The sequence below is a fragment of the Sycon ciliatum genome, chromosome 10 (genome assembly GCF_964019385.1).
Source record: "Sycon ciliatum chromosome 10, ocSycCili1.1, whole genome shotgun sequence".
NCBI classification, from domain to species: domain Eukaryota; kingdom Metazoa; phylum Porifera; class Calcarea; order Leucosolenida; family Sycettidae; genus Sycon; species Sycon ciliatum.
The window spans coordinates 15266098-15291754 of NC_088652.1; the positions used below are offsets into that span (position 1 = coordinate 15266098).

General features: G+C 49.2%; 1 protein-coding gene across 2 annotated transcripts in view; it reads right to left on the reverse strand.

Moving 5' to 3' along the window:
• LOC135825830 (uncharacterized) overlaps positions 1-25657 on the reverse strand; it is a 161500-nt gene that overhangs the window by 130928 nt on the left and 4915 nt on the right. For both annotated transcript variants that reach the window (XM_065338461.1, XM_065338459.1), the window contains exons 2-4: positions 25233-25405; positions 23860-23973; positions 18728-18832 (exon numbers count right to left, since the gene is read on the reverse strand). In XM_065338461.1, the coding sequence (XP_065194533.1) occupies positions 18728-18832; positions 23860-23973; positions 25233-25397 (384 nt within the window). In that variant the 5' untranslated portion in view covers positions 25398-25405. The remainder of the gene's footprint in view (positions 1-18727; positions 18833-23859; positions 23974-25232; positions 25406-25657) is intronic.

The window sequence follows — 25657 nt, forward strand, 5'->3', positions numbered from 1 at the left end:
ATCATGTTTAGTACCTACGTCACGGAAATTTTCTCAGGTACGCGGTGGTGAAGTCTCGGCGCGATGCGGTAAACCAGTCAAGCGCGACGATCAAAAATGTGACGCGCATTTGAAACGAGCGAAATCGCTCGTTGAGCGCACAAAGGGTTAATGAATTGTTCTTTTTTTTACAATTCTAAAAGATCAGTGTGTTTGGAGCCACCAAAAATTGTTTCCATGTGATATCAATAGCCAACTAATATAGTAAAATGCTTTGACTGTTCAGGTACTTCATTTCCAGCATTCCGTGACTTTATTGAGGTTGTGTAGTTGCAACAGCAGCAATAGCAGCATTAGAAGGAGAGGTGATTTATCTGTTCTCCTGGTGATGGACATGCTTGACAGGATAGTCTGCAACAGATTTTGACGGAACACCATGATACATGTAACAGCATTCACATACTGATTGTGAACTCAGGTAGAATAAGGACACTTTTCTGGTGCCGCTGTACTTCAAGATCAGCGCTACAACTCGCCATGGTGATAATTGTTACCAAGGAAAACATGGCGTTTGGCCGTGTTCGCCGCACTCGAGTGCTCAGCTTTTTTTCACAATCTTGTTTTGAAAAATACTTCAAGTCTTTTGCAGCACTTTTGGAGGCCAGTCACATCGCGATCTGTACGAGTATCTTTATCATGGCCATTGTCTTGTGTCGTTTTGAGCTCGAATAGCTTTCTTTGATGAAGGATTCAAATATCATGACATGCTCTTTTATCGTGGGCATGAAGCTCCCCACTCGCAGCGGGGATGACATCGGACGGAATAAATGTGTGGAGTCCCGAGCAGGAGTTCTGCTGACAAAAGTGATTAGCTCCTCGCGACCTGGGGCATGTGAGGGCTACAGTTCTAGTTGGGCAATAACCCACGGATGCATCTAGCTCGAAGCGTAGAGTCGATTGAGGAGAATGACCAAGATCATAAAGAAGGCTTGTTTGCTTCCACAAAATGTTATAGTAGCCGAGTCCACGCACTGAAAACTGCACTTGTATTGTTCCTGTCCAGTCACACAGTACATCAGTGCAGTACAGAGTGCACTTGCAAGTCACAACGATACGAGCACAGTCGCGTTTACAGACTCATATCAGCAAGAGTACATAACCCCCCAGAGTGTGCAACGCCTGATCCAGCTCTGCATAGAGTCTTGGTCGAGCGGAATCGAATCTTTGCGTCATAATACCGTACACATCTGAGGGGAACCCGGGGAGTCGCGGGTACTCTTGGATCAAAAACAATGGTGCCCTGCCTCGAGACCGGCCTTGCGCTGGTGTGGAGTGTACGCATGACATCAGAAGATCCGATTCCGCTTGACCAAGACCCTATGCAGAGCTGGATCGGCGTTGCATGCTCTGGGGGTTATGTACTCTTGATATCAGTTGTGACCAGCAATCGCGCGTGGGAGTCAAGTACCCTACTCAAGAGCGCATGCTCGGCTCGCTGCATGCACTGTCTGTAGATCTACATCAGATTGCAGGTGTGATGCACTACATGTACAGCGCAGTCATTTATGTGTAAGAGACAATGTCGGCTATTTTGAAACGGCAATGACAGCTTCATCCATAAACGCGGAGCGTGGGGAATGTCTTTGGCGAATGAGAGCTGTTGCATTGGCTAGCTGTACATCCCAGCAAGCGGGAATGTGCTGGATATCGATACTAAACACCCGTTTATCGCGGTGGTGAGTCTGAACAGACCCCGAGGTACGACAGCTTTGTATACTAAATGTGTACAGTGCGTATGGTGAAACAAGTCGACACTGGTTTCCAGCGAAATGTTGTTATCTATGTACAATATCCACCAATATCCTTTATTTAGGGCCCAAAGGCTATCCAGTTCACCAGGATTTGTGGCCTTACTATTTTTCGTTTTCTCCGCGTTTTGGGTTGAAATCTGAACATACAAAGTAGCACTGATGACGTCATTCAGCTCATAATTTAAATTTGATATTGAAATCGATGACAACTAACCCAATGTATCAACACAGAAAATTTGGTTGAAAATATGAATGTATGCCAAAGTTATTACCAATACAAGTTTTGTACACACATGATCACCTTATTATACCTGAGAAGGAGTCAAACAGAGCAAATGCGTCCAGATTCGCCTTGTTGCACTTTGTGGAGACTGACCGTTTCCAAACATCAGTACCACAGCCTGAAAAGCGTTTCACACCACCAACTCAAAAGCAACAGAATGTTACTCGAGATTGCCCAGCCTCATGTGCTCCGTGATGGTCTGGTTCGCCATTATTAGCTCGAGTATCGAGCTTGCCATCCAAAACATTTTAGGATCATCGTCGCAAAGAAAACTCGCATCGTTTCTTGCTGCTTTAGCAGGTCTGGCGTGACACTCAGAGGAAACAGTTCTGCCACCCGCGCAAGGGCGGCCAGCGACCTTGCATGCGGCGTAACCTCAGGAATCCACCTGGTTGTCCTTGCCTGGAGCTGTAGCAGCTATCGCCGAGGCAGACTGTGATTGGCCTTGATCATACTCATCCAGGCCAAGTCCTCAACATCGTCGCCCCCGACAGGTAAGTATCGCGTGTAACTTGCGATCGATTCGCCTGACATGGGCTCTCAGAACTAGAAGCGCTGTCGCCGCTTGACAGGATATCCACAAAGAACGATGCATCACCGGCCATGGGATCGCGGCTGCTGTGCTCTGTGAGCCCAATAACCAACTGACACAAGAATCGCCTTCAATTTTCTTCCGCCATTGTCGTCTCTGCACTTTGCTTTGACGGAATCGATTTTTTTGCGAACAAATTTGTTTTTAGTGTTTTCTCAAAAAAACCGCGTAGCCCCGAAGGTCGAAAGTCTCAGATATCGGGCCATATAGGGTACACAGGGCCGTGCGCCTGTCCCGGTTCCGGTTTGCACTTACAGCTCAGCGATCAGAAATAATTTTTTCTATTACAGCAGTTTGGAGAGCTCAAACTGTTTCGTTGTTGTTTTCTGCTTCTTGCTCCGCAGTAGTGGTTGGCTTTCGAATTCTTTTTCTTTTTTACACTCTTCACAATAAACACCGGGTGCTGGCGCAACTCTTAACGGCAATGGTTTAACACGTTCAATCACTCCGTGCTCTATGTTGAGCCAACACACGCGCTCTATGTTGAGCCACCATACGCGCTCTATGTTGAGCCACCATACGCGCTCTATGTTGAGCCACTCACTCTCTCGCGCTCTATGTTGAGCCACTCACTCTCTCGTGCTCTATGTTGAGCCTCTCTCTCTCTCTCTCTCTCTCTCTCTCTCTCTCTCTCTCTCTCTCTATCTATCTCTCTCTCTCTCTCTCTCTCTCTCTCTCTCTCTCTCTCTCTCTCTCTTGTGCTCTATGTTGAGCCACATTGCCTCATTCGCAGCCAGCACCCATATAACTCCAAACCCCGTGCCCTGTGTGTTGGTGTATTTCATAGCAGTGTAGCATCTGCATGTGGATCTGGGATGTGGGCTAAAGTGAGTTATTCTCATGCACACACACTACTCTGATAAGTCAATTGACAAACTGTTTGCCAGGTTAAGGTGGAAAACCCCAATACATGTCTCACTGCCGGGCACGAAATTGCCGGTCAGTAGAACATGCTTGCCTGGAACTGACAGCCTACACGTTGTCTTTCCCAGCCCACGATGCAAGGTTGATGCCAAGTTAGTTGGTTAAAGGTTCTACGCCTGCATCGCTTGGTAGCATTTGTACACACTGTTAGCTGCTCCCGGCTAGTGATGCCCCCTCACACCGGAACACAGGGGTTTTATATGATTGGATAATTTATAGAAGTATTCGGCAGAAGGAGAACAGGACAACGACAACTCAAGACTAGACTAGAACAGAACTGGAGCATGCGCTCTTCTATGTGAGTGCTCATTGCCAAGGGGAACGAGCGGGAAATACAAATAGTGAGTATTCAGGTCGTAGCATACATACACCTATTACACTGTGCCCCCCTAGCTAAAATTCACGTCCACGGGAATGAACGAAATACCTAGGAAACAACAAAAGAAAACAAACCAAATAATAAACTCAGTCCAGGACATAGTCAGCTAGTCGAGCAGGTGCAGTGCGAACACGGCCAGAACGACGAGGAACAGGAGAAGAAGTACGGACCGGATCAAACAACGGCGGCTGTAGCGGCGGAAAATCATCATCGGACAGCGTAATCGGGTCAGGACGAGAAGCAGTAACGGCAGGCGGTTGACAGTCGGGAGGACGGGAAACAGCTTCAGGCGGTCGAACAAACTTGCCAGTGACAGCATCATATCTGGTGAAACACTCAGACAGAGCAGGATCAGCATACGGAGCAAGAAGACTCTGAGGCTTGAAACAATCAGGTGACGACGGTCCAGCGGCAGAGGAACCAGGAGGACGAACAAAAACGGCCGGAGGAATAATCTGAGCAGCCGGAGGAACATCAACAGCAAGTGGCACTTCAGCAGCAGCTGACAACGGAACATCACGGGCAAGAGGCGGCGGACTCGGCGGAGGAGACGGGGCAGCATCTTGCGGCGGCGTTGGTGCCAGTGGCGGAGACTCACTGTGCACATGTGCTTCAGGTTCGGCTAGCAAGCGCGACAGACCATCAGCATTCAGATGTTGGCGACCTGGACGGTGGACGACTCGGAAGTCATATTCGGATAAACAGTCAAGCCAACGTGCTTTCCATCCGCGGGGTTCCTTCAGGTTCCGGAGTGCAGTCAACGCAGTATTGTCCGTCCTGGCAACAAATGGTCGTGCCAACAAGTAGTGCCTGAAATACTCCGCAAAATAGACCAGAGCAAGGGCCTCACGATCGCTAGCATCGTAGTTGCGCTCAGCTTTCGTCAGTACACGGCTGCCGTACCCAATTGGTCGCTCAGTTCCATCCTGGATCTGGCTGAGGACTGCACCAATCGACACATTGCTCGCATCGGTGTCCAGAATGAATGCACCTGCTGAATCTTCAAACTGGGGGTACGCCATCACCGGCGCACTGGCAAGCGAACGCTTCAGAGCCTGGAACGCCGCTTCGCAAGCTTTCGACCACGCAAAGCGAGCATTCTTGCCTGTCAGAGCAGTCAGCGGAGCAGCACGCTGGGCGAACCCACGGATGAAGCGGCGATAATATCCAGCGAAGCCAAGGAACTCGCGGACAGCTGTGACAGATTTCGGAGTCTTCCAGTTCCTGACCGCGACGAGTTTGGCCTCATTCGGGGAGATGCCCTCCGCTGACACGCGGTGTCCTAAGAAAGTGACCTCCTCCTGGAAGAAGGAGCATTTCTTCAGATTGAACCGCAGTCCAGCGGACCGAACTCGCGCGAACACGGGCAGCAGAATCTGGAGTTGGCCAGACAGCGTTTCGCTGGCATTCAGGACATCATCAAAGAACACACGGCAGAATGGCTGGGCCGGTGTGTTACATAAGCCACTCAGGACTGCTTCCATTACGCGCTGAAATGTCGCTGGGCCATTCCTGCAGCCCATTGGCAGAACATTAAACTCAAACAAGCCCAGTGGCGTGGTAAATGCCGTCTTAGCCTTGTCGCTTCCTTCCATTGCTATTTGCCAGTATCCTGACGCTAAGTCAAGGGACGTGAAATACCGACAGCCAGACAGGGAATCAAGCATGTCATCCGCCCGGGGAATCGGGTAAGCATCAGGCTCGGTGACAGAGTTCAACTTCCTGTAGTCGATACAGAGTCGAAGAGAGCCATCCTTCTTTGGCACCAATACTATGGGTGATGCCCACGGACTAATCGATTCTTGTATTATGCCTTGCTTTAACAGCGTATTCAGTAGATCTTGCAGAGCCTTCCGGCGGTGATATGGAATCCGCCTGGTAGGTTGTTTTATAGGGTTATTTTGTCCTGTGTTAATTTTATGAGGGAATATGTCACAGTAGCCATAGTCATCATCATGCAAGATAAATAAATCGTGGTTATCATGAAGTAGTTCAGTGAGCGTGCGAGACTGTTCTGTGGAGAGATGATTTTGTGCGTTGATATATTCATCGATGACTTTCTTGCGTTGCTCAGTTAGCGGGATCGGGTCGGGTGAAACTGAGGAAACCATAGCTTCAGTGTCGTCAATATGTTCACAATCTGTAGGAATTTGATGAAGTTCGGCAACATTGGTATTTTTATGAATGAGTATAGGATGATTTGCATGATTTTCAACAGCCACAACCACACGTGTTTGGTTAGGGCCAACAGTTACAAGACTAGGAGTCACTGCCACATCTGGATGCTTCGCCATAAAGGACTCCAATGGATCTGCCACGCAATCCATCGCAACCGTGCACACATCAACAGCTGCACAAGGCACCAAGACAACATGTCCTGCAGGTACCGACAACTCCATCTCAAACACCACACGAGATGAGTATACCACAGGGTCAGCCACACTCTCGGGCGCACACGCCGGGACAACGCCAGGTTGAGCCATGGGTTCAACAACCCGTGCAGACAATGAATCGTCAAGGGCAACACGAGAAGAATACGACGAAACAGGTACATCGTCGGAGCATGCATCAGAATGAGGAGTATGAGTATTACATGAGGGGGAAGTATTACGCGGAACAATACGATCATAGGGCGTACGTGACGGAGGACACCCAGAACCAGAAACATGCAACGGAACAGACACATCGCCAAACATCACAACACCACGAGCAATGTCTAATACACCACCATGCTGCAACAAAAAATCGGAACCAAGAATCATGTCGCAGTGAATACCAGGAGAGACAACAACCGTGTGCTGGAAAGACAGATTTCCTAGCGACATACACAGATCCATGGATCCAACGACAGGAAGTTGTGCGCCATTGACTGCACTAATGGGTGAGATCGCACCACATACCTCCTCGAGGGGCTCCACTCGGACGACTGACGGCGGCCCCGTGTCACCAGTCCAACCTAGTTTTTTGCGTGCGGGCAAGATGCAATGAAGTGGCCCTCTTCACCACATCCATGGCACACTCCACGCACAGGCCTTGTAGCAAAACTCTGGCCACGACCACGGCTAAGCGCACCAGCGCCAGCACCACGAGCAACAAAACGTACATGGTCTTGCTGGGGTCGGGTGGGGCGATACAGACTCACGCTCTCCATTTTCGCCTCCAAAGCAGAGAGACGCGAATCAAATCTCGACAAAAGCGAAGCCAACTGGTCTCGCTCAGATATACATAATCCTACACAGTTGCGAGGGCATGATGCTCTGATCAGGCCCGAGGTCTGTGAGTGATCTTGCCCGAGGTCGCGACGCCCAAGGGGCGTAGCCCCGAGGGCGTCGCGACCGAGGGCAAGATCACTCACATGACCGAGGGCCTGATCAGAGCGGCATGCCCGACGCAACTGTGTAGGATTGCGCTTCAGACAAGGCCCACCTCACAAACAACAAGGCCCAGTACAGTAGAGAGATTCAAACAGAAAGAAAGCCTTGACGGCAAATGAGTTGATGTCACATTGTGTGCAGTGACCATCACAAACAGCTATTTGTTTGGTTGGGACTTTCCAGTTTTGAGATGAAAGTATTCAAGTACAGTGAATGCAGTAGTAACGTTAGTACCAGTAATATGACGGATTCGGAATAAACCCGTTCTTCGAGTTAGATGATTGCCAGAGTAAGGTTCAAATGCGAGTGCTGAGAAGCTGCAGCCTTAGGGCAGGTACAAAATGTACTTGTGGAGGTCTGCTTCCCTTGTGTACGTTTCGCCGCGAGAAACAGGACCGGCTGCAAGGTCGGTTGGCGTTTCTGGTCTCCCTGCAGACGTTCAAGACAGTAGTGAGTATACAATGATTTTGGAGAAGGGAGACAATTTTTTAGTCCTCGTCGGAGATGTTGCCCAAGGCAAGGACTTCGAAAAATGGTAAATGCGCATGTGCGGCGCGATGCTGTACGACTGCTGTTCTTGACCGGCTAAGCGGTCAAGATCGACTGATCTTGACTGCTTATTCTGGCCGCTCATTGGCCGTCTCCTGGCAACAAGCACGTGCCATGTCTGAATCCGACTTCAGTGGACCGACTGCTGTGTAGGGGTCACGACCATGAGCAGTGCGACCGGGCTTCACTTCCGGAGCAGCAGCAAATACGGGCTGTGCATACTGGTGAGGTACGGTGCGGGCCTGCTCGCGAGCATAAATAGCACCTACCTCGATGGCCTTTTGGACCGCCGCATCCAAATCAGTGGGCCGAGGTGACGCCAACGCCAAGCGCAAATCCTTCGATGCCTGGCCATCAATAAAAAGTTGCAAAAGCATTGAATCAAGCAGTGCACCTTGTTGTCCTGGGTAGGCTCGACGAGCGAGCCGACGAAGTTCCGTGGCATACCCGTGCTGAGTTTCACTCGCCAGCTTCACTCGCTGGCGAAGACTGGCCTCGTGCATCAATGCTTGCTGGGGCGGCTCAAGACGGACATGCAGAGCCTCGACTGTGTCGGAAAAGTTCATGTCAGGCGTGTGAGTTAGAATTTCGGTGAACATCTCATGAGCTGTACCAACAAGGCGAGCAGGTAGTAGCCGTAGCTTTTGTTCGTCGTCGTACCCACTCAGCTCGCATGTGTGGACGAAATGCCTCATGTACGTGGTGAAATCTTGGCCTGGCTGATTTCCGAATGTCTCAGGAAGCAAGACCGGCTTCGGCAGTGGACGTGCATGTGGTGTGTCTGTGTCCGGCAAACGAAAACGATGGGACAACCCTTGTACCGGCGAACTCTCGCGCTCTTCAGCAATGCTCATGTCACAGCCAGCATCAGCGAAGCTACGCTCTAGCTTTTCTTGTCTCTTGGATTTCGCTGACCGGCCCATTGTGAAAAAAAAATTGTTTTTGTATTTTTGAATTTTCGAAAAAAAAAATTATCTGCAAAAATTTCCCGTGGACTCGATCGTGCTCGATCAACTATCGATCTAATTCTAAATCTATTACGTAACCTATCGTGCGTAGCGGCAAACAACTAAATTTGGCAGAGACAATTCCAAATAGGCAACTACTCTACGGACACAGTGTAGCTAGAATCTACTACCCAGCTAGCAGATATCCTAACAAGACACTAGACAGCAGCCAGTATGCACAAAACACGGACACAGAAAATGTTCCGAAAATGTTTGGCCAGACAGGTTGGCGCCAATGCTTGACCTATGGACTGTAAACCATGGTAAACAATGCATGCAACAAGAAAACGACGAGCAGAAAGAAACACAATGCAGAAAGGAAAATATCGACGAAGAGAGTGGATGAGGATATGGTTTCACTTGCGTGGGCCTTCGTGGTTCTTCATAGTCGGCGATCTCCGAAGGCGTACATACTCCGCCAGCGATGTAGTGGTGGACGTTTTCCGCTGCCACCAGTGTTTCCGGAGGCGTGGGTTCGAATCCCACCGCTGCCACCAGTGTTAGCTGCTCCCGGCTAGTGATGCCCCCTCACACCGGAACACAGGGGTTTTATATGATTGGATAATTTATAGAAGTATTCGGCAGAAGGAGAACAGGACAACGACAACTCAAGACTAGACTAGAACAGAACTGGAGCATGCGCTCTTCTATGTGAATGCTCATTGCCAAGGGGAACGAGCGGGAAATACAAATAGTGAGTATTCAGGTCGTAGCATACATACACCTATTACAACACCTCCGATTTTAGCACTGTTGTGATGATCTGGTTGTTACTAGTAGGGGTGAAAGTTGGCACTGAGATCCCGAGTTTGAATACTCTGATTTTCTCCAATTGAATATTTGAGTATTCGAGAATTCTTGATATCTTAAAAATCGCAGACCAAGGGCCTTTTAAAAAACAAATGATACAACCCTGAATGAACCGATTGGCAGTCTTTTTCTCGAGTGTATTGGTTGGTGGGTCATTTGGGTTCTCTCTACTCGTGGACAAATGTTCACCACGCAATCTGCACATCAATATCTGCTGACTGCTGCTGTGAAACTGCAGACTTCTGTGGTAAATTCATGTACCATGTCCGCGCTGCGTGCTCAGAGCAGTGTCAGAGTAGTATTTGAGTGGCAAGCATATTGATTGTGACAGGTTGAGTGTAATCGAATGTTACGACTTACTGGATTGCCGTTTGATCTTCGTTCCGCAGCGCTGTAGTATTTCTCTTCTTCCGTTAGTTCTTTCTCTTTTGTCTGTCAGCGCTTACTGTTACCCAGTGCTGGGTGCAAGCACCCCCTGGCAGATTCATACATTGTTTTACTTGATAAATTTATTGTTCTCTCAAACTTATTTCTTCGTTGTGTTCGAACTGTTTTTGAATTACTTTCGTTCTTTCTTGCCATGTGCCAGCTGCCGAAGTGTGCATTCGCAGCAGCGCTATTTTTGAATTATGTCATCATTGATCATGTGATCACGCGCGATTGTTGCTAGCGCTAGCTCCACGGATCTGGTAGTGGTACGCATGCATACGTGTAGCGTGACTTGCCTGTGATAGTCTTCTGTGATCTGCTGTTTTGCACTGGAATCGCACTTGTACTTTTGACCTCTTCACACTTCTCTTTTTGGCAATGCGTGTCCTGAACTTCTCTGCAAACATTTCCGCTGATCCCGCGCGGGGTTCTCACGCACCATATACGCGTACGGTGCAGTATGGAATTTTGCACTTGTTTATTTTCCTGTATCCTTTTCTGGTTTCCTAGCACCTTTTCGGGACTGTTCCTCTGGGCAAGAGGTAGCCTTGTCTTGGTGGCTTTCTTGTTCATGGTACAGTTTTTCTTTGGTGCTCTTAGTGTTTGCTGCGTCTTTCTTGTATTATTATCAAATCTACACTATCGTCATATGGCCCAACTTCTGCGAAAACGAGGTTAAGGGTGAAAATAATTTTTAGGAGAAAAAAATGATGTTTTGCAAAAAGGTTGTGTCGTGTGGCTGCTCGAGTGCAGTGAAGTGGAACCAAAGAGAATATCGATTGTGTGAAGAAGTAGCAGTCATGGCAGGAAGGGATTCAGCAGTCAGGGAAGTCGAAGGGCTTCCGGTAGAATATTCCCTGCCACTCTTCTAGTCATGACGAAGAGGTTTTGAGCTGATCAAACCCGATTCAATCTCTCCTACACTCAGGGACGGCGAAATTTCTGCGCTAGCTGCTGGTGCGGAATATGGTGAAGAAATCGTGTCCAGTTCGAGCCGTGATGGCGATAGCGAGGAGAACCTGGACGACGTCGATCCAGCCAATCGAAGTACGGAGATACTAGCTGTTTCTGGGCCTCACGCAAAGGGAACACGTGCAGCAGAGCTCATGCGTTCGCAGCTAGTTCACGAAGAAAAAGGCTTGAAGCGCGATGAAGTGCTACTGAATGACAGGCGAACGAGGGAGCAGATCGAGAGGCCCCCACTCGAGACTTTCCTCGCTGGGCAGCTAGCTGCATGGGATTGTACGGCATGCCGAGATTTCACTTGCTGGTCAGCACAAAGCAGACACTGCAGCACGCCAGCACACGAATTAAAACCTGTCTTGTTAGGAAGCCTGTTTTGAATACAAGCCTGGTTTGAAGACAAAACATAATTTGCATATGGGAGCATAGTTATGGTGAGGCGTTTGCCCTCAGCTGACTTAAGGTCTTGGCATCATGGGGACAAAAAATGCACCAAAAAACGAACGAAGATGTTGTGACTTTGGTGGCAGAGTGATTGGTAAAGAAAGTGTCTGCTCCAAGTAACTGGTGGTGTCAAGCCTAGTTCACATTCGACGCAACGCCGACGGTACGGGAAGTAAGGGCTTGTCAGGAGGGCTGGGGTGAGCTGTAAAATCCTGTAGAATTCGTACGACACGACATGCAGCAGTCGTTGCGACGTTTAACGTCGAACGGCGCGAGTCGTAAGGCACGGTCCGTGACGGGGTGACTTTCGGACCTAATTTCTCGTTTTTCAGGACTTCTTTTCAATTATTTCTCCTTGAAAGAAGCGGAATCAAGTTCACAATACCAGTTCTTCATGAAGACCAAAAAATCAGCTCTGAAAGTTGTGGCATTCAAATAATAGCCCCAAGAAATGATAGAATAGTTCGTCTGTCACGTTTTTAAACTATCCCTAAAATATAATTACCAACCACACAACAAGCCCACCTGTTTGGGAGCTATTACGCGTTGTATTACCAGGAGATAGGCAACAATTGCCACATGCAATATGCAATATTCTGGTCCAATGCCAGAGCTAGTATTGCAAGCACAGCTGTGCGTTAGTATGGCCAATGCCGACACTAACTGGGGCAACAATTGCCCGGCGAGAATTCAGACGTGTCAATACACGAGCATGCAGTAGGGATGCACTTGTGGGCGAATGTAGGCGCACTTGGCTCAATGCCGGCCTGACCCACGATCCCTACTGTTGAATTCAGATGTGTCAATACACGAGCATGCAGTAGGGATGCACTTGTGGGCGAATGTAGGCGCACTTGGCTCAATGCCGGCCTGACCCACGATCCCTACTGTTGAATTCAGATGTGTCAATACACGAGCATGCAGTAGGGATGCACTTGTGGGCGAATGTAGGCGCACTTGGCTCAATGCCAGCCTGACCCACGATCCCTACTGTTGAATTCAGATGTGTCAATACACGAGCATGCAGTAGGGATGCACTTGTGGGCGAATGTAGGCGCACTTGGCTCAATGCCGGCCTGACCCACGATCCCTACTGTTCTCCCTTACTGGATGGCTTAAAGGATGCACTTGTGAGCGAATATAGGCGCACTTGGCTCAATGCCGGCCTGACTCACGATCCTTACTGTTCTCCCTTTCGGGATGGTTTCGAATGGAATGCTAGTGAGAGATGATGGGGTGGGTGGAGGTGATCAGAAACTGGCCGCGATAGTCAAACAATTTGACCGTCAGCACAGCAAAGCGAAGACCAAGAAACAACAGCATGGCGAATTGGAGTAATGCGCATGCTCCGCACAGTCCCGTGTGGAAACGCGGGAATTCGGAGTGCGTGCATGTTATGCATGTACAAGTGTTGCTTATGGCAAGGATGTTGGTGTGTTGCTAACTCCACTTACCGTGCCATGCACGGAAACTTATATTTACCAACCACACAACAAGCCGACCTGTTTGGGAGCTATTACGCGTTGTATTACCAGGAGATAGGCAACAATTGCCGCATGCCATATGCAATATTCTGGTCCAATGCCAGAGCTAGTATTGCAAGCACCGCTGTGCGTTTGTATGGCCAATGCCGACACTAACTGGGGCAACAATTGCCCGGCGAGAATTCAGACGTGTCAATACACGAGCATGCAGTAGGGATGCACTTGTGGGCGAATGTAGGCGCACTTGGCTCAATGCCGGCCTGACCTACGATCCCTACTGTTGAATTCAGATGTGCCAATACACGAGCATGCAGTAGGGATGCACTTGTGGGCGAATGTAGGCGCACTTGGCTCAATGCCGGCCTGACCCACGATCCCTACTGTTGAATTCAGATGTGTCAATACACGAGCATGCAGTAGGATGCACTTGTGGGCGAATGTAGGCGCACTTGGCTCAATGCCGGCCTGACCCACGATCCCTACTGTTCTCCCTTACGGGATGGCTTAAAGGGTGCACTTGTGAGCGAATATAGGCGCACTTGGCTCAATACCGGCCTGACTCACGATCCTTACTGTTCTCCCAAAAATCCAATATGACCCAAACAGGATTTATCGGCATTACTATTTACAGCAATAGATGCGAGCGCCGTCCAATGCGGCTGCCCATTAGCATAGTGGGCAATGCGCTCTACGTACCGGATCTGGAACAACGCTGCTGGCACTGATCAGTCCCTGGGTGTGGCTTGCCCTGGCGCGGGGGCGACAAGCGTCCGGAGCGCTGCAGCGAAGCGTATGTCAGGCTGGAGCTGTCCGCCAGGCCCTGGCGGATGAAGTACATGGTTGCGTCCTCAACTGCTGAAGGGTGGACTGCGCTGGTTGTGTCGGCACTGCGTCGGCAGTTGGGCTGCGAGTCCAGAAGCGCCGACAACCTGACCCAAACAGGATTTATCTGCATAACTATTACACTACAATGGATGTGAGTGCCGTCCAATGCGGCTGCCCATTAGCATAGTGGGCAATGCGCTCAACGTACCGGATCTGGAACAATGCTGCTGGCACTGATCAGTCACTGGGTATGGCTTGCCCTAGTGCGGGGCGACAAGCGTTCGGAGCGCTGCAGCGAAGCGTACGTTGTGCTGGAGCTGCCCGCCAGGCCCTGGCGGATGAGGTCCATGGTTGCGTCATCAACTGCTGAAGGGTGGACTGCGCTGGTTGTGCCGGCACCGCTTCGGCAGTTGGGCTGCAAGTCCAGACGCGCTGACAACCGGACCCAGACAGGATTTATCTGCATTACTATTACCCCTGCAATTTATGTGAGTCCCGTCCAATGCGGCTGCCCATTAGCATAGTGGGCGATGTGCTCGAAGTACAGGATCTGGAACAATGCTGCCGGCACTGATCAGTCCCTGAGTGTGGCTTGCCCTGGCGCAGGGCGACAAGCGTTCGGAGTGCTGCGGCGAAGCGCATGCCATGCTGGAGCTGTCCGCCAGGCCCTGGCGGATGAGGTCCATGCTTGTGTCGTCAACTGCTGGAGGGTGGACTGTGCTGGTTGTGTCGGCACCACTTCGGCAGATGGGATGCGAGTCCGGCAGCGCTGACAACCTGACCCAAACAGGATTTATCTGCATTACTATTACACTGCAATTGATGTGAGTGCCGTCCAATGCGGCTAGCCATTAGCACAGTAGGCAATGCACTCAAAGTACAGGATCTGGAACAATGCTGCCGGCACTGATCAGTCCCCGAGCGTGGCTTGCCCTGGCGCAGGGCGACAAGTGTTCGGAGCGCGGCAACGAAGCGCATGTTATGCTGGAACTGTCCGCCAGGCCCTGGCGGATGAGGTCCATGGTTGCGTCGTCAACTGCTGGAGGGTGGACTGTGCAGGGTGTGTCAGCACTGCGTCGGTAGATGGGCTGAGAGTCCGGAAGCGCTGTACTCGCAGACGAGTAAGAGACTTAGCAGGATCATTGCAGAGTCGCCGTTGGGCTGAGAGTCCACATCAGCCGGTCTGTTGAACGGAAGCGGGAGGATCTAAGGCCAAATGGTGGTGCCTTATCTACATGGTACGAACCTTCCCAAAAATGCCAAGCCGGGGTCAGACATGAGGGGAAACAGGCCAAAGCCGCCAGGCATACTTCGTGTCAGCTTTAGAGAGGAGAGCTCAGCATCAGGGAGCTAGATTTCCGAGCCATCTTCAAGATTATGGGCTGGTGCGAAAACAGCTCCGGGGGCCCTGGAGGGGTGTGCTGCTGCGTAAGTTGCACAATACGTGCTCCAAGCGTCGCGAACCTCCTCCCGACTAAAGTCTCCCAGGCCAGGGATGGGGCTGCAGTTGCCTCGGCTAGGTTCTGCTCCGCTGCCGGAGCGGCCAAGTCCTCGAGTACAGTAGTCTGGAGCCAACTTCAACTCGAGCAGGCGAGTCCGCGGAGTAGGTTTTGTTCCTGTCGGGTCTAAATAATTGCGGGATGCCAGTGCGTTTCGCAGCTCAGCAGAGCGCATTTTGGCTGGACATCGCTCACTGACAGAGACATGGTTGATCAGATATTGATCAGAAACTGGCCGCGATTGTCAAACAATTTGACCGTCAAGGCAGCAAAGCAAAGAGCGTTATGCCGGGCTGGACATCGCTCACTGACAGAGACATGGTTGATTGGATATTGATCAGAAACTGGCCGCGATTGTCAAACAATTTGACCGTCACTGCGTCAGCGCAGCAAAGCAAAGAGCGTTTTGGCTGGACATCGCTCACTGACAGAGACATGGTTGATCGGATATTGACCAGAAACTGGCCGCGATAGTCAAACAATTTGACCGTCAGCGCAGCAAAGCAAAGAGCGTTTTGGCTGGACATCGCTCACTGACTGAGAGACATGGTTGATCGGATATTGATCAGAAACTGGCCGCGATAGTCAAACAATTTGACCGTCAGCACAGCAAAGCGAAGAGCAAGGAAATATAATAAGTGACATGAGATCTTATCAATAAACTGTTGAACGGTACCTTTCGGCTGTTGAATAATACAAGAAACTAACTCTCCTCCTCCATGCGCTCTAAAGCCGACCAATGCTATCCTCGGTAGCCATTACTCACACTAATAACTTCAAACAACGAAGGGTCGGCTTTAGAGCGCATGGAGGAGGAGAGCTAGATTCTTGTATGAGATCTTATGTTGCTAAAATTCAACTCAAGTCATGCTAGCCATTCTGTGAGTTATCATGGGAAGCTCAGTGTTCGAAATGCTAACAATTTCCAAGTACGAATCGGGAGTAGTCGGCGCACGACGCCGTCTCCTGTTCACACTCAAATTGCAGCCGCTTTGTCGCTTGCGTCCCCGTCTACGCCCGTCTGCGGTATGAAAAGTTGCATCGATCCAAGTCTTCCCGTTGCTTCCCGATCTGTACGATAGTACGTTTGCTTTCCAGTTCCTGGTGTACACATTGGACGCCGTCAGACCGTCCCGTCGCTTCCCGTCGATCCTTACGTCGCGTCCCGTCGCGCCCCGACGCGCCCGTCGACTGTGAACTAGGCTTTAGTGGACATTATAGCGTATCTTGTAGCTCTCTGGTCCTTTTCTTTGCTATAAATTTATTCTTGTGTCTGTAAAAACAGAGAGGTTCCAGGCTGTCCAAGAGAGTGCTCAATACCGAGTGGTAGAGCTGGTTCAAACAATAGGAGGACAGAGGAAGTGTTTTTACTCAGAGTTTCACGCACTAAGCGATCATCAGAAAACACTGTTTCTGATGATCGCTTAGTGCGTGAAACTCTGAGTAAAAACACTTCCTCTGTCTTCCTATTGTTTTATTCTTGTCTCTCCATCTGAGTCCATCTTTGCACACCTGACGAGCTGTCCTTATTTGTACTGCGAAACGATTGTCGTGTGAAACTGCTGCTTGTTAAGGTTGGTTCACATAAGCCAAATCGGCGCCGGGAAGCACTGGCGGTGATCCACCTCACGGTTTGTCCTGTATAAGGTTCGAGTACTGCTGTAGTACCAAATTTATTACAAAGTAGTGCAGAATCAGATCATGAAACTACTTCTATACTATTCATTGCAGTCTAGTAAGCGGTGGTGTCGAAGTTCTGCATTCAAACATTGATGAAGTCACAAGAGCTTGCGAATGCATCCTTCATATTTCTATTTCTTTCAATTGTATTTTGTCTCATAAGCTGCACCACAGTCTAGCCGATCATCCGGGAAGGACGGGTTGGTATGCTGACTTTATTTGCCACATTGAAGCGACTACAAGAATGGCATACGCATCTCATTCTTAGCTTCCATTTAGGAAAATTTAGGATGAGTCTTGGTTTGAAAATTTGACAAAGTCTAGGTCCCAGCACCAGCGATCATCGGCGCGAACGGTTCACAAACCACTTTTAGTCAAAATTGTATGGGATCGGTGCCGGAGCAGATTGGGATTGCAAGAGTTGAGCCTGCCCAACTTTGCCGCTGGACCCTTGTGATTATGTTACAGTATGATTCTGTTACGATTGCACTGGTTCACATCATTGCAATGCACTGGGAGAGGTTGCAAGAGGCCCACCGACGGTGGCTCCCGGCGTATACCGGCGATATATGAACCAACCCCAACTGCTGCTCATTGTGCATCCAAATTGTCATAGTTGAAGTACAGTACAGTTTTTCTCAGACGTTCAGTTTTGCATGATTCGAGTTCTCTTAGTTTCTTATTCAATTGATCTTCGAATCTTTAGCGCCACACAAGTTGCATGGTATGTTGTCTTGTGTCCTTGAAGCGCGGTTTGACGACTGGTCTTGCCAGTATTGTCATCGGCATGCGTGTACATCCGCCAACGAACTTCACAACTAAGACTTTTAGCTTGTGCTTGTGCTTATCTTGGTTGCGTGCACCTTCTCTTCCTATGCTATTCCTATAACTTCAAATCTTCCAAGTCTGAAGGCTGTTGGACTGCCCATCCAAGACGTGCTAGAGTTGATTGTCAGTTAGGTGTCCTACTCAATACAAAATAGGGGGGATTACAGTATAATGTTAGGCTAGACAGTCAACAGTCAGGTATCCACTGATTGCCTCCATCCATTATTATAGAATTATTCGCATGCATTTAGGATGAAATGGGCGTTTACGATAGTAAATTTGATCTATGTTACTGACAACAGACTGTCTTCTATTCTCCACGTAATTTCAACATGGGTTTTTAAGTAGTCACGCCCTTATCATTGACATTGTGCAATAATCCATGGTTGTTGATCTTCATAATATCAAGAGTAGATAAACAAGAGTGTGCAACTCCGGGATGGGTTGGCCCGCGGCGTCATTTTTTGTTGACGTAATCTTTTGTACGACGCACGCGCTGGAAGTCTTTTGGAAAGTTTTGCCTCGTGCACTTGGCCGGGCTTTATAACAAGGTCGGTGCCCAGCACGTGCTCTCGCACTGTTCTGCGGCAAAATGCGTGTTTTTCTGAGAAAAATAGGTGACATAAACAAAAATTCCGCCGTGGGCAGGGGTATCTGGAGATTGTGCAGAAGAGATCCGGAGTTGCACACTCTTGTTTATCTACTCTTGATAATATGGATTCGAGGTTCCGACCTAAGGCAGAAGTCAACGCGGTTCATCTGCATTGACTCTGTTGCAGTACAGGCAAAACCCAGGTGTCTCTGATTAGTACCCGAGCCAATCTTGAGTCATTCTTCAATGTACAGGCAGAGTGGTGTGCAACTTACATCGTCAGTCTTGTCCACCTTGGCTTTACACTTGACAAGATGCTTGGCAATGTCAATTTGACCCATCCTACATGCTTTATGTAGTGGAGTTCCCCTCCATACACCCTAGTAAGAACAACATACGTAGTGATAGCATGTGTACACCCACACACAACACGCATGTACAGACCCCCGGCCAAACAACACACACAAGCACACAATATTGACCATTTGACCATTTGACACCCATTGCCAGAGGCGATGATAGCGATGCTACAGCAGAAGCCATAGCAACTTGTGCCGGGATTGCATCATTCTACAGCTTGCAAGGTTGAAGAATTGACCGTCACTATAGGCCGCAGAAGTCTGACGTCACAGCTTCTTGACAACGCGTAGTTACTTGGCCAAGTGGTGACAAACAAAAGTCTCGTCACCTGCACTGGTCGTGTTTCCAGTGGCAGCAGCATGCAGTGAACACAGCTACATCATCATTTGGAGTGAGGAGCGCGCGGGCGCGCGAGACTTATATATCTCAAACCAACTGCTACTTGTCGCTGAGTTTGTAGTTTTCGCTTTGTAGAGAAGGAGAAGCCGTAGCTGATTTATTGCTTGGCCACTGCTGTGCCTGTACTGTCGTTCGGCTTCACATGTAGTTGCCGACCAAGAAGCAATGATGGGTGTCTCTGTTATTTCTATCGCAGCGATCGCTGATTTCTTTTAGTTCTGAGATCAATCAATTCTGGGCTCGTTTCCTTGTCCAGCGGTAAGCAAAAATCAGAGCCCCTATCTCTCAGGTGCTGGTGAACACTCAGCAGGAAAACACTGAACTATGGCTTGAGAGCGAAGGAGAAACTTCTTGAAGTAAAACAAAATTTGAAGTCGCGATCTTGCACCAGCGCGCCCCAGTCAAAGTGATGCCGTGACCGTTGGAAACACGACAAGTGCAGGTGACGCGACTTTTGTTTGTCACCGCATGGCCTTGTAACTACGTGTAAGTACGAGTTTTCAGGCAGCGTGACGTAGGCACTTCAACAGCCTATTCAGCCTGGTCTACACCCCACTGCTATGAAGTGGCTTTTTCTGGCCAGTGAATCCCTTCTTCTTTTCTGGTCTTTTTCCTTTTTTCCTGCATATACATTACACGACATACTCTGGCCAGCACTGGCTGTTGGTAACCACCAAGAAGCAATCACACCCCCCCCCCCCCCCACACACACACACCCGCACCCCCCCCCCCCCCCCCCCCACACGCACACAAACACCCACACACACACACATGCACGCACGCATGCACGCACCCATACCCACCCGCATGCACGCAGGCACACACACACACACACACACACACACACACACACACACACACACACACACACACACACAAACACACACCCACACACCCACACACCCACACACACACACACACACACACACACACACACACACACACACACACACACACACACACACACTTGTACGTGTACCGTAAAGTACTGCCAGAGCGCCCCACAGATCGTCCTTTCGTGGTCGCTCTGGAGAGGCAGGGTGGCCGGGAGTGTGTGAGGTGGTCTGTACTAGGGTCATACACATACCTACACAGCGACTGTCACAGTGAAGCAACAGCTGTTTGGTGAAGGTAAATTCCATGTTGTTCGTGCTGGCTGCAGCGCTGGGCACTGCAGTTCATATGGCTCATCTTTCAAGTAAAATGCGACGCAACCCCAATGTTGCAAAAACAAAGTGAAACCCGTACCACTTCAGTCGCACCAGGCCATACGATGTTCACTTCTACTGCCGGACACGAGAGTCCTCTTTATGTAATTCAGGGTGGGGCGCGGTCGTGAGACGGGGCGTTCTGGCGGTACTCTATGGTACTTGTACTTGGTCACTGCCAGAACTGGTCACTGCCAGGACTGGTCACTGCCAGAACTGGTCACTGCCAGAACTGGTCACTGCCAGAACTGGTCACTGCCAGAACTGGTTACTGCCAGAACTGGTCACTGCCAGAACTGGTCACTGCCAGAACTGGTCACTGCCAGAACTGGTCACTGCCAGAACTGGTCACTGCCAGAACTGGTCACTGCCAGAACTGGTCACTGCCAGAACTGGTCACTGCCAGAACTGGTCACTGCCAGAACTGGTCACTGCCAGAACTGGTCACTGCCAGAACTGGTCACTGCCAGAACTGGTCACTGCCAGAACTGGTCACTGCCAGAACTGGTCACTGCCAGAACTGGTCACTGCCAGAACTGGTCAAACGAGTCTCCCCCCGAACAGGGGAGAGAGACTGAAAAGGAACCTTGGAAAGATGACTCCATTGGCTATTAAACCGCCCAACGACCGACACCCCCTGAAGTCCCAAAACTCTGGTGGGTGGACTTGGAAGTCCACCCACTTACGGGCTCACCACACCTCAGTAAGTGGGTGAGGACAAGGTGCAGAGAAAGGATTGACGAAATCACGGTATCCGCACCGGGATCCAACTGCAGTTACCCCTGCAATGGGGTCAGTTTATGGTCATCTCAACATAACCTGGCCATAGTTGTATAATTATTATCTGCACTTTTGAAACCTATTTGAAATGACATTGTTAACACCACAGGAATACATTAATTGACCCATTGCACATTGCCAAATATGGAATGTATGAGTAATGCGTGTGAGTACGCTGGGATCAGGAATGCACTGTTCAACACCCCAGATGACCATGCCCAGGTGGCTGTGACGGGTGCTTATGGTACAAATTACGTCATTGCGCAATGGGTCCATCGTTCAACCCAAACAGGTTATCACACTGTTCTGAAGGCAGGAGTCAGTATCTTCCTCTGCACTTTGGATCTGACAATTTCAAAAGTATTTCAAAGTTCTGCACCACAGTACTGCCGGGCGCCGAAGAACGGAGCGCCGAAGAGGGACCAGGCTAGAACTTTACCTAACACAGCATACCAATGCATACATGGTAACTCAAACTGTGCATAGACTGTAGTACATGATAATAAGAATTGTCTAGGCTAGGAGGCTGATCCCTCAGTTCTTCAGAAACTGACAGTACTGTAGCTAAGTTGCTAAGTTACGCTGAGTCATGTGTTTACTTCCTGAATGCAGTGTTTTACTCATATCTGACATAAAATCAGGCGATGGAATAAAACTTTTATATATTAAAAAATCTTACTTCAAGTATTACCAAGAGTCCATAAACAAGAGTATGCAACTGTGATCTCTTTTCAATGGGCCAGATGCGCGGCGCGCTGCCTTCATTACATCATTCAGCTGCAGTCCGCGCTCTGCGGAAAAGTTGCTATTCGTATTGTTGAAGAGCATAAGCATCTTGGCGTTGTTATTGACTCTAAATTGTCGTGGTCACCCCATGTGCATTATGTCTGCAAGCGCACAAGCTCCATCCTTGGGGCTCTTCAAGCCCACTGTAGACATCTTCCTCTTTCTTGCAAACGCTTGTTTTATCGTTGCTATATATTGCCCTCACTTGACTACTGTGATACTGCTTGGTCTGGCATAACTACTACTGTATTGAACAAGCTAGAAACCCATAACCGCATGCTCCTTAAAATCTTATTTAGCAAAGATCGTCGCTTTCCCTCCGCTAGTCTTTACGAAATTGCCAAGATCAGTCCCCTTTCCACTCGACATAAGTACCACCTCTGTGTTCTCATACATAAAATATTACTAAATAAAATACCCTTGCATATGCAGGCTTATAATTGGTTCTCCGAAACACGGAATACCCGGAACTCATTCAGTCTCCCACGCGCTGCCTCCACCCTATTCACTAGATCCCCGATCTTTGCTGGCTATGTGTTTTGGGCAACATTACCAACGCAGGCCAAGACCAGCACGTCGTTGGATACTTTTGTTGCTAAAATCTCTGCTCAATTATAGGTTTCATGTAAATCCTGCTGGTTTGTCTCCTCCTTTGCCTTCTTTGCCTTTTATTTGTATTCTTTTATCTGTTTTACTGCTGTGGTTGGCTTTCACCCTTGTCTCAGTTTTACTGGCCGTCATCATGATGTGCCATGAGATAATGATATAAATACAAATACAAAATACAAAATCAAACACCGCGCTTTCCCTCTGGTTCGAAATGAATTTTCCTACGGAACTGGAGTTCACGAGCCAAAATTTAGAGATCGCGTAGGTACTGGAATGAATCGAGCAAAAACGGATGGGCTCGTACAAGAAACTGTGGGTTTGAGTGCATGCTTTCAGAGCGTGATGGAGGTAAGTTACGTAATGAAGGCAGCGCGCCGAGCACTGGCCCATAACCACAGTTGCATACTCTTGTTTATGCACTCTTGGTATTACAATGACGTGCCCCTTAATTACCCCACCCCTAACTACCCCACCCTTAACTACACCACCCCTAACTACCCCACCCCCTAACTACCCCACCCCCTAACTACCCCACCCCCTAACTACCCCACCCCCTAACTACCCCACCCCTAACTACCCCACCCCCTAACTATCCCACCCCCTTACTACCCCACCCCTAACTACCCCACCCCTAACTACCCCACCCCCTCACTACCCACCCCTAAATACCCCACCCCCAAACTACCCCACCCCCTAACTACCCACCCCCTAACTACCCCACCCTAACCTCCAGGAAAGAAGTAATCACATGCACAAATTGCACATGCATGCCACGACCTCGACTTTCACATCTAAAGCCAGTCAGTGTAAGTTATAGGCGATTCACACGACAGGCAAATCCACGTGCACTGGAACGTTGCAATGGTATTTCACCTGTGAATGAGAAAAGTGGCTGAAAGTGGCTGAAAAGTGCAAGAGAGCTGGGGGCCTACTTTCACGATAATCGTGGCGTGCACGAGTGCATTTACACCAAAAAACTCGAAACAAGACTCGATTTTTTATGCGGCTCTTTTCACCGTCATAATTATTGTACGTATGTTTTGAAAATTTGAAATAGTCATGGCAGCTGGTGGATGAATCATTCAAATATACAAACGTGCCTGTCGTTGAGTGCAGCCATGTGAATCCACACAGTCACTTTCCTCGTGAATCACTCTCTGTAAAACGTGTGGCTGTCGTGTGAATCACCTATTACAGAGCAGTGTGCTTGGTAACTGGGGCAGTGTCAGCAATGCATATCCAAGCACTCATGCACATACACCTACATTTGCGGTCGTATAGCGATACAACTGGTTGATCACTGTTTCTCCGCAACAGTCCGCAAGGATGCAGGCACACTCCAGCCGGCCATCATCGCAGGCATTGAATAGCAACCGACCCTGGCATGGAGGAATGGCATAAACACAAAATCAAGCACCATACACACACACACACATACACACGCTCGCGCACACATACGCACCCCCCCCCCCCACACACGCATATCACCACACATATACACACGAACACATGCACATGAACACACACACCTGGTCCTGGAATACACTGCCATGTAGGTCACGTGCTATCACACACACACACATACACACGCACGCACGCACGTGCACGCGCGCGCGCCCGCACACACACACACACATACTGTACTGTACTGTACTGTACTTGCTCACTGCCCAAACTGGTCACGTGGGAATCCCCGGGAGAGGAGAGAGAGACTCAAAAGAATCTTGGAAAGAAGACTCGACTGGCTATTGAACCGCCCAACGGCCGACACCCCCTGAAATCCCCAAAACTCTGGGTGGACTTGCGAAATGATCCCACTTATGGGCTCGCACACCTCAGTAAGTGGGCGAGGACAAGGTGCAGAAAAAGAATTGACGGCATCAATGGTATCCCTACAGGGATCCAACTGCAGTTACCCCTGCCCCCAGTGAAGGTGATACTTGCTACTAGTGTGGGTGGCTAAATCAGAGTTGACCTGATATGCTTCACTAGCACCATTGATTACCCAAGAGTTAACCCTTTGCGTGCGGATGGCGTGTATGCACGCGCCTGAACCCCAAGCCGGTTCTCTGATGACATGTATACACGCGCTTCGGTTTGCGTCGTGTAAGTGGTGAATGGACCAGTGTACAAACTTCTGTTACTCTGTGAAAAAGCATCCGATTTCCACAAACGACACACCATTGGAAATGAATTGAGCTCAGGTTTCCTGATTTATTATAAAGGTCTTCGCAAAGATGACTGACTTGGCTGTTTTTGGTGATTTTCAAATAATCCAGTCAGTCATCTTTCCAAGATCGAACAGAGCGTCATATTGTGCCTGCTGTTCTCGTTGCAACCATCAGTTCCTTCAACAGAGTGACCTGAGTCGTCATCTCCGTTTTTGCTCCCGACAATGACTCTGGCTCCTTTCAGAGTGATGTGGCCCTTGCGGCAACCAAGCCATAATAGCAGCAGTAGTAGTAATAGTAGTAGTTGTGTGTGTGTGTATGCATGCATGCGTGCGTGCTTGCGTGCTTGCGTGTGTGCTTGTGTGTGTGCGTATGTGTGTGTGTGTGTGTGTGTGTGTGTGTGTGTGTTTGTGTGTGTATGTGTGTGTGTGTGTGTGCGTGTGTGCGTGCGTGTGCATGGCACATACCACTAATGGTTCCTTCTCTCCCTCTCCGTTGGTATATGTCAAATTTGCTACAGCCTCCTTCAATGTGATGTCCTCGTGAAGGATTTCCTTCCTCAATTCCTCATGATTGTTACTCTTTACAAGGCCGAGCAGGTACTCTTCCTTGCTGAGAGTCTCAGCAGCCATGGTTACACCTGTAGTGCAACGGACAAAATGAGAGAAATTCCAGTCAATTTTACTTATATACTATGTGTGTCATAACTACACAAAACAGCACCACACAATACACATTCACAGCCATACTGTGCCACTTCTGCCTGGATTGGGAGTTGAGTAGAAGTGTGCACAGAAGAATTGAATGCTTGAGTAGCAAGAATAATGTTGAGCTCACCGGGGATCAGCTCTACATACATGGTAAGACATGTATGTAATCATAATACCTAGTT